We start from the raw sequence: 10044 nt of genomic DNA, 5'->3' as shown, positions 1-10044 counted from the left end.
TAACATGTAGATTTCAATTTCTGTACAGTCTAATTGTCATACCATTCGAATTTCATGTTAAGAAATTCTTCTAACCCAGAAACCTAATTATGCTCCCTTCGAACTGGTTTTCTTTAAAATACAAATCTTGTGTAATCCCAGGCTATCTGTAATCAGAATATAATTTAATTTCCTTCACATGTGTTTCATAAACACATAATCCTTTCTGGATTACAATCCGCCATCAAAATTATACATTTAATTATTTTAGCTGCTGTGAGAAAAGGCTAAACAATCTGCCACCTGCAGGATCCTCACGTGCGATAGCCTAGTAGCCGGGAAAACTTCTTTATGTTTACAGACGTGACGTAATGACGCAGCGTCATGCTCGAATTTCCCACAAAAACCTACCCGTACCACTCAAATGAAAAAAACATTATTATAAGCTAGCCGTTGTGAATCATGCTAAAGTAAGGCGATAGTTTTGAACACTGGCTGGTTATGTACTTTATCAAATATTGATTTCGGATCCTTTTTAACCAAAAAAAGTTACGGACTGCAGCTTTAATTAATAAAAATGTATAAATTCAAATACCTTTTTAAAAAGGCAGACAGTGAAGTCTTCAGGAAACCTGTTTGAAAACAATCATGACTGCAGAAATTACACACAAACAAACCAGTAAGCATCTACCTAGCAACCACCTCATAACTGCATAGAAAAACCCTAGACAACCCACAGCTGGATGTTTTACTATATTATCATTATTGTCAAAGGTGATTCTCTTGATTTCATGAGTGAGAATGATTATTTACAATATTTTAATTACTTTTTTACATCAACATAATTTAAAGGTAGTACAACATTTTTTTTCACAGTACATTAATGAGCATTTTGGGGGTAAAATGTGCTAAAACTGTCATTAAAATTACAGGCAAAAAGCTTAATAGTCCTAAACATAGGCTTACTATTCTTTGTTCAGCACACAATATTTTCTTTACCAGTAGATGTGTTAGATAGTTTGTGTATTACGATAAAAAATACCAGTAGATTTAGCTAACAAATTAAGGTAACTGTAAATTCAAATAACGCACAGCCTGACTGAACTATAAGGTTAGATACTGTATATTTATAATAGTAAAGAAACAATAAGAATATGCATTCAATATGACTTGGAATAAGAATGACTGTTCCAGTTAACCAATAACAATGTCCTAATTTTCCAATAAACTGGATGCAAACTAGGAAAGCATCAAGAAGAAAAATAATTTACATTTGTACAATGCTTTCAGTGCAGAAGGGTCAAAGGTTTTGGTTCTCAGGCTCAACATGTCTTGTTTGTCATTCAGGTGACAAACCAACTGACTAACCACGGCGAGACTGCCAATTCCAGAGATGAGCAAAACAAGAGGAAGCTCTAGTCAAATGTGAGATATGTTACAGGCACACTGACCAAATTACCATGAATACATGACAGACAGTAACTGTCAACCTTCACTATGCCAGTTAATACGCAGGTTTAAAAAAAATCTATAAAAACTAAACCACAGTGTCACTGGCAGAAAACAGCAGGCCGAATATATCTTTATTATGAAATCTTGAAGTGGTTAATTATGTTAGCTTGACAAATATCAAACTATAAACAGCCTAGCAACCACTCTCAACCCCTGAGAAACCATGAAGCTCACATTGGCAAATGTTTAGTAGCAGCCTAGTAGCAACCAACTAAAACACCTAAGCAACAACCTAGCAACCACTCATAACACCTTAGCAACCATGAAGCAACTGTTTTACATCTTGTACATTTCAGCTTTATATTAACTAACTTTAAACTTCCTGACAAGGCTTTTCAAGCCAAAAGTAAAACTTTTATTTTCTCATTTTAAATACTACACTGCAATAATGAAAGAAGGCCTTAGATTACGTTCCACAGATGATAAACGATAAAATACAGGTGCATCTCAATAAATTAGAGTGTCGTGGAAAAGTTCATTTATTTCAGTAATTCAACTCAAATTGTGAAACTCGTGTATTAAATAAATTCAATGCACACAGACTGAAGTAGTCTTTGGTTCTTTTAATTGTGATGATTTTGGCTCACATTTAACAAAAACCCACCAATTCACTATCTCAACAAATTAGAATATGGTGACATGCCAATCAGCTAATCAACTCAAAACACCTGCAAAGGTTTCCTGAGCCTTCAAAATGGTCTCTCAGTTTGGTTCACTAGGCTACACAATCATGGGGAAGACTGCTGATCTGACAGTTGCCCAGAAGACAATCATTGACACCCTTCACAAGGAGGGTAAGCCACAAACATTCATTGCCAAAGAAGCTGGCTGTTCACAGAGTGCTGTATCCAAGCATGTTAACAGAAAGTTGAGTGGAAGGAAAAAGTGTGGAAGAAAAAGATGCACAACCAACCGAGAGAACCGCAGCCTTATGAGGATTGTCAAGCAAAATCGATTCAAGAATTTGGGTGAACTTCACAAGGAATGGACTGAGGCTGGGGTCAAGGCATCAAGAGCCACCACACACAGACATGTCGAGGAATTTGGCTACAGTTGTCGTATTCCTCTTGTTAAGCCACTCCTGAACCACAGACAATGTCAGAGGCGTCTTACCTGGGCTAAGGAGAAGAAGAACTGGACTGTTGCCCAGTGGTCCAAAGTCCTCTTTTCAGATGAGAGCAAGTTTTGTATTTCATTTGGAAACCAAGGTCCTAGAGTCTGGAGGAAGGGTGGAGAAGCTCATAGCCCAAGTTGCTTGAAGTCCAGTGTTAAGTTTTCACAGTCTGTGATGATTTGGGGTGCAATGTCATCTGCTGGTGTTGGTCCATTGTGTTTTTTGAAAACCAAAGTCACTGCACCCGTTTACCAAGAAATTTTGGAGCACTTCATGCTTCCTTCTGCTGACCAGCTTTTTGAAGATGCTGATTTCATTTTCCAGCAGGATTTGGCACCTGCCCACACTGCCAAAAGCACCAAAAGTTGGTTAAATGACCATGGTGTTGGTGTGTTTGACTGGCCAGCAAACTCACCAGACCTGAACCCCATAGAGAATCTATGAGGTATTGTCAAGAGGAAAATGAGAAACAAGAGACCAAAAAATGCAGATGAGCTGAAAGCCACTGTCAAAGAAACCTGGGCTTCCATACCACCTCAACAGTGCCACAAACTGATCACCTCCATGCCACGCCGAATTGAGGCAGTAATTAAAGCAAAAGGAGCCCCTACCAAGTATTGAGTACACATACAGTAAATGAAAATACTTTCCAGAAGGCCAACAATTCACTAAAAGTTTTCTTTTTTTTATTGGTCTTATGAAGTATTCTAAATTGTTGAGATAGTGAATTGGTGGGTTTCTGTTAAATGTGAGCCAAAATCATCACAATTAAAAGAACCAAAGACTTAAACTACTTCAGTCTGTGTGCATTGAATTTATTTAATACACGAGTTTCACAATTTGAGTTGAATTACTGAAATAAATGAACTTTTCCACGACATTCTAATTTATTGAGATGCACCTGTACGTAAATCTGGTACATGAAATAAGGAGAAATCGAATAATAATATCAATTCGTGGCATATATTACGCTTAGAGGTGCTACTAACATACTTAAAATAATAATAAATTGACCAGCTATTTCAATGGAATGGTGCGAGCGGTATTATCTGTTTTGAGGTGATCGGTGAAGTTTGAAGTGTCGAATCTGCGGCGCTTGGGACACACTGGTGATGACGCCACGCTCTCAACAGCGGCTCCAAGTTTCGCATCTGGTTGAAGATAATATTATTAGCCTTAAGATAAAGCGTTACCTATCCGTAATCTCGATCTGTAAGCGGCCTCACCGACCTCAGAATCACACTACAGATGTGTCTTATTCGGGGTTCGTGTTTTCACAGCATTATAATTCTCACAGACGGATGTCAACAAAGTCGCTGGTTAGCTAGCGAATGCTAACAAACAGACTGTTCGCAGCGATATTTTACATTTATATGTTTGTTTACTTGTATAAAATGAGATCACATTGACATTGTTTTAAATTTGTTTGTGTAATTGTAAGATACTTAAGAGAGCCATTACTATTCTTGACTTTAGAATGTGTGAATGCTAACTAGAGCGTATGTTGTCTAATAAAACTGAACAGCGGTAGTTATTTAGTCCGTGTTGTGTTGGTATACTTAGCATATCTACGTTTTCGTGGTTATTAACAAATAATGGATATCTACCATGGTATTCTTAGAAGTACCATGGTACTTTGAGAGATATACCATGGTATTTACATGGCACTCCTGCTGGTGGACTGACAAACCAATTAAACCCTGCACTGTTATTATCTTGTCATTGCCAGGTTGAGACTCAAATTTTGGGGCTGCTGTTAATCTTCCCATCAAGCCGGTTTGGGGACGTGTGTTTGTCCTCCTCATCTCCTGCGAGATGGGCAGTCATTTCCGCAGCTACGTCTGGGATCCAGTCCTCATCATCTCCCAGATTATTCTCATGCAGTGCATCTACTACAGCTTCTTGGGTCTGTGGTTGGCTGGTGTTGATGGTTTGGTCCATACCAGTAGATCACTCGACCAGATGTTCAGTTACGAGGTAACTGTCCAAATACGGTTAATCAAAATGAAGATGAATAAAATTGATGTTGTCAACCCAGAACTACAAATAACTAGTTTACTTTCTGTCAAGGTTCTTGGCTTTTCAACAACACAAGGTCGCTTGTCTATGATGGCTTTCATTCTGAATTCTCTCACATGGTAAGTTTATGTTAATGCCGTTCTATTCCAAACTTTTATCTCACTTTTATCTGCCATCTGAAGTCATTCTTGTCTCCGTGTCTCTTTCTCAGTGCTCTTGGCCTGTGGTTTTTCATCCGACGGGGAAAGCAGTGTCTGGACTTCACCGTGACGGTGCATTTCTTTCACATGATCGGCTGCTGGATCTATAACGCCCATCTCCCAGCCGCCCTGTCATGGTGGTTGGTTAACGTGGCCTGCATGGCCCTCATGGCGGTCATCGGCGAGTACTTGTGCATGCGGACAGAGCTCAGAGCCATCCCTGTCAACACGGCACCCAAATCCAACCTATGAGGACTGTTTAGAGACAGATGTGCCACAGCTGGTGTGTACGAGGTTGCGCATTGGCAGGACTGGCGTGTTGACAGATGCTGCTGTGGTTTTCTGAGCAGAAGTGACTTGGATGTTTTGGTCACATCACTGTATTTAATCCAGATGACGTTGAGATGGTCCACGTGAGTTTCATGCAGCATCGCATGATGACCCTGCGACTTCCATCAGTCAGCATTATGATGGCATTTGCATCATTTCAAAATTACTATTGTAATTATTCTTATTTAGGACCAACACTTTATCATTCATGGATGGCTACTGAAAATATGAAAGTGATGGTCTGTTTTAAAAGCACAGAAAGCATCATGTGTAAATCTTAATCTAAATAAAATGCTATGTATTGGATAATGGTTCCTATTGCTTTGGAAAGAAATAAGATATTGTTAAGCGGTTTTCATGTTTTATCAAGTCATCCTTTTACAAATACCAATGGCAGAATTTCATTGACCTTAGATGTAGTTTATTAAACGCGTTTCAGTCAACATGAAATCAAAACTGACCCTATTTGCTTTCTTGATTCATGTTCTTGTTGAGCATGGTATTCCAAAAGTCTAAGGGTTTTATTGTCATTGAATATCCTATTTCTCTCAGATGTCTCACATTAGGGAAGTAAAATGGGTTGCTAATAATGTGTCATGTTTACTCTCATTTATTTTGCATTCAGTTTTGACCCAAATGCCCGTCAGATTTCGACCAGTATCTCTTCCAAGATTTATTTGCTATGAGTATTTCAGTGATATATGAACCTTAAACTTCTTGAGAAGGTATGAGGTAAATCAAATCAACTGCATTTTTCACTTATTCCGCAATAAATAAGAAGCTGCAACATCTGTATAAATGTTTGATCTCAGTTTTTAAAAACAGAAGTGTGAGTTTTGGCTTCTTAAAAAGTGTATTCTTTCTGTTAACCTTGCTACATCCTGTTTCTCAAACACTTTCAGACCACATAATACTGACTACTTAAAATATATAGTCATGCTTCCTTCTCAATATATAAGATAGTAAAACTGCAAAAGGTGTTTGACATTGTGCTGTGTTGCAGGCCCTTTTTCAAGGGTTTTGCTTTTGGTGGGACTTTGTAGCTTTGAATGACAGAACAACATGAAACAATAAAGCTGAGCTGCTTAAAGCTGCACAGTTAAACATCTCTTTGCAGCTGCATGGTTTCTCACACGTTGTGGCATAAAGCATTGCTTGAAGATGCAATTTTCCCAAATGATTTGCCAGAATAAAACTTTATTCTGCAAAGTGACTTGTTTGAATTGTTTTTTAAATAAGTATTAGCTATTCTCAAAAGGTAGACAATAAATTTCACAAAGACTGTCAAAAAATGTCTGCGTCATATTTCCCTGAAAAAAAGTTTTTTTGGTACTGAAATTTAAGGCTTTTAGGACCAAAGTGAATTAATGTAATTTTCATTATTGTTGATGAGTGATTCTTTGTTATAAACAAATATGAATACAGTAAGCAAATACTATCATGGTGTATAAATATTTTAGAATTTTCTTTTTTTTTTTTCTCCTTACATTAATGAGAATTAGTTAAGGTCAGTGCTCTTTATTGTCATTGTACAGGTATGAGAATATTTCATACTTCAGGAGGTATTCAATTTAAATATGTTATAGGAAATGTCACCATAAATGAAAACACAAATGTATTTTGATTTTGCGGTCAAATGTGACCACATGCATACAGTGGTAAACGGAGACAGGTTCCCTCCCAAACACGGGGTGGCGCCAGTGCGCGTGCGCTCGCTCCAAACCCAAACAAAGACGTAAAAGGATTCCCATATACTACTTCCGGTGGTTTTCGCCCCGCGCTGTTCCGCTGTGAAGATGCCGAAGTGAGTCTCTCTTTATGTTTATTTTATACAATTATACCATATATACAAAACAGATCAGCATGTTTTAGTCGCGAAAGGTTCATTAATATATCTGTTATACCTTTAGGCATTTTAGAAAACCACATTGCAAATACAACCGCGTTTCTCAGACAAGAGCTAGTAGCTCTTCAAGCTAATCCAGCATTTGAATGGGTTACAATTTTTTTTAGTTATTATATTTATATGCAGCTTACTGCTTTAAATGCCTTGTTTTTTTTTGCTGTAGGAATCAGTTTTTAACAGTAAAAATTGTGTGAGAACAACACGAACAAAAGAGTATTATGTACGTTAAATACAGTTGAACATGAATTCAATGCTATGGTCATACTATGCTATTTATTATATGCTCCTTATTACTTCAAGAAGACTATAGTACAAAATCATGGTATTTTGTTAGGTTTTTTTGTAAGTGACAGTACTTCACTATGGTATTATCATCAGTACCTTCATTGTTATATAGCACCTCTACAGCTTTTTTAATCAAGGGTGGGTTGTTTTTGTCTCTTTCAGGTTTTATTGTGATTATTGTGACACGTACCTGACACACGATTCGGTAAGATTACCACGTTTTCTAGAATCTTATAGTAATCTGACCTGTTTAACATGACATTATTATCTGTGGAAATGTTCATTATTTGTATGTTTAATCTCTGTAGCCATCAGTCAGAAAGACACACTGCAGCGGACGAAAACATAAAGAAAATGTGAAAGATTATTATCAGAAATGGATGGAGGAGCAGGCTCAGAATCTCATCGACAAAACAAGTGAGTGAACAACATGCTCTTCCATGTTAAGACCTTATGTCTGATCTATATGAATATCTGTTTCTGCCACAAAAAGGTAATTGATTAAAAAAAAAAATTGACATTTTCTTCACAATTCTGACTTTTCCCCTTGCAATTCAGAATTGCAGGATATACTAAGAGTTCTGATTTTCTCGCAATTCTGAGAACAAGTCAAAATTGAGAGATGTGAACTTCACAAGTTTGAATTCTGAGTATTTCTTGCAGTTCTGACCTTTATATTAGAATTGCATGGGGGGGAAAGTCAGAATTATGAAGAAAGTCACAATTACCATTTTATTTTGTGGCAGAAACGAGCTTCCATTGATGTATGCATAAAATACATATTGGATACAAACTGTTTTGACTCATTTCCTGATCTTTTAAAAGATGAGTGTTCCAGTCTAAAAGTCATTTTTGTCTGTTTCAGCGGCTGCTTTCCAGCAGGGTAAAATTCCACCCACCCCGTTCCCAGGAGCCCCTCCACCTGGCGGATCTCTGCTACCGCATCCAAATATCAGTACGTTTCAAAGTTCTGAAATGTTCACTTCCTTTCATGGCATCTACAAAGCATATAAACAATTTCTGAGTGAACTTGATGCTTATTTATGGCCAGACTACAGGCAAAAGCATTGTTTTTTCATGCAGTGGTCTTTTGAGATTGAGCTATTTTGCTTCCATAACATGTCGTCATTGAGACTAGTGGAAAGAAAACTTCCAAAATGCACATTTAAGTCTGTAGACTTTCTCAAAATGCGTTTATATCTCCACTTCAGCAGCACTTGCATAAACTTTACAGATTTATTTGTATCTATATTTAGTTTTTTAACCGAGGGGTTTGTTCATGTATCGTTCATCTGATTTATATAACATTTATTCCTGAAAACAACAGACAGTATTTGCTGATTTTTGTGGTAATAAAATATATCATTAATCTGAACAAAATGAAACAAGAATTTTGAACTTCATGTGGTGTTCAGATTTCTGGTCTTGAAATGAATGAAAATTCATAAATAATTATGTAATGCTTTATTTGCATATTTCGACATTACAATTTTCAAAAGTTTCTAAATGTACTGACAGTTTAGGAAGTGTGGTGAAATCAATTCCTTTTTTTGACCTGTTCTCCTGCAGTGTCATGCCTTAAAATAATAAGTCAACTCATTTAAATTCTGAAATTTTGTAAATGCCACATAAAATTGTATTTAAGTATTGCTATTATATCGGTCACCCTGCGCTCTGTCAGTCACTGAGAAACCAATAAATTGAGATTTTGTTTTAATGATTTGATTAAATTATATTATTAACATATAATTTACAAGGAATAACATGTTTTTTCTTGCAGGTGGACCTCCGAGACCGGGCATGTTACCAGCTCCACCCATGGGTGGTCCTCCTATGATCCCCATGATGGGTCCCCCTCCTCATGGCATGATGCCTGGAGGACCAGGTAAGGCTGTTTATCTGTAAATATAACTAAGTTAATGTGAGGGATTTTTATTAATGGCAATCTGAATTGACCATAACATTCATCTGGCTCTCTTGCAGGTCCTGGTATGCGGCCACCAATGGGTGGACCTATGCAAATGATGCCCGGGCCACACATGATGCGACCTCCCGCTCGGCCAATGATGCCAGCCGTTAGACCTGGTATGGTGCGACCTGATCGATAAAGCTATGGTGCCACGTTTACTATCCCGATATCCACAGAAGACTCGGCCAAATATCTACACTGGTTTTACAGTCGATCTAAGAGTTTTATTGCCCATTTGCGTTTTATGATGACTAACGTCTGCAGTTCAGAAAACGTTGGTTCGCTGTGACTCGGATCAACACAAATTCTTGTAAAATCTAATGAACCTTCCATTGGCTTTCATTTCATATTTATGACAGACCCAGAGGGTGTTGCGCAACGGGTTTGTGTATGATGTGCATTTATTACGTTGACGGATGTTTTGGTTATTTACTCTTAGGATGATTTTCAGCTTTTTGTTTTTCATGTATTTTGAGAAAATAAAGTTAAAAACTTAAAAATCTGTTATGTTTTGATTTGGTCTGCTTGTGTAACATTTTAAATAGAAACACAGTAAAATGCATCTTGATTACTCAGAGTAATCTAATCAAAGCAATAACAAAGCCAGCTGCGGGTGTAATTCATAGAGTATGCTAAAATAGAATCAAATCAAATGCAATTCAAACACAAGACAAAAACATAGAGCAAAAAGTCTATTGAATTTATTAGTTCAATGGCATTGAAATAGTAT

General features: G+C 37.1%; 2 protein-coding genes across 2 annotated transcripts; both read left to right on the top strand.

Annotated features, from left to right (window-relative positions):
• The first annotated feature begins 3652 nt into the window (after positions 1 to 3652).
• On the top strand, positions 3653 to 5945 carry sys1 (SYS1 golgi trafficking protein). The gene is made up of 4 exons (XM_058779827.1): positions 3653 to 3869; positions 4335 to 4582; positions 4676 to 4743; positions 4836 to 5945. Exons 2-4 carry the CDS (start codon positions 4421 to 4423, stop codon positions 5074 to 5076), a joined length of 471 nt encoding a protein of 156 aa, XP_058635810.1. The 5' UTR covers positions 3653 to 3869; positions 4335 to 4420; the 3' UTR covers positions 5077 to 5945.
• A 901-nt stretch (positions 5946 to 6846) lies between these two features.
• Positions 6847 to 9816, top strand: snrpc (small nuclear ribonucleoprotein polypeptide C). Its single transcript, XM_058779826.1, has 6 exons — positions 6847 to 6958; positions 7508 to 7550; positions 7654 to 7762; positions 8211 to 8300; positions 9126 to 9230; positions 9329 to 9816. Exons 1-6 carry the CDS (start codon positions 6951 to 6953, stop codon positions 9451 to 9453), a joined length of 480 nt encoding a protein of 159 aa, XP_058635809.1. The 5' UTR covers positions 6847 to 6950; the 3' UTR covers positions 9454 to 9816.
• The last annotated feature ends 228 nt before the right edge of the window (positions 9817 to 10044 follow it).

This window comes from Onychostoma macrolepis, chromosome 06 (genome assembly GCF_012432095.1).
Source record: "Onychostoma macrolepis isolate SWU-2019 chromosome 06, ASM1243209v1, whole genome shotgun sequence".
NCBI classification, from domain to species: Eukaryota; Metazoa; Chordata; class Actinopteri; order Cypriniformes; family Cyprinidae; genus Onychostoma; species Onychostoma macrolepis.
Note: the sequence above shows the minus strand (reverse complement) of the source record. Positions and strands in the feature narration are given on the sequence as shown.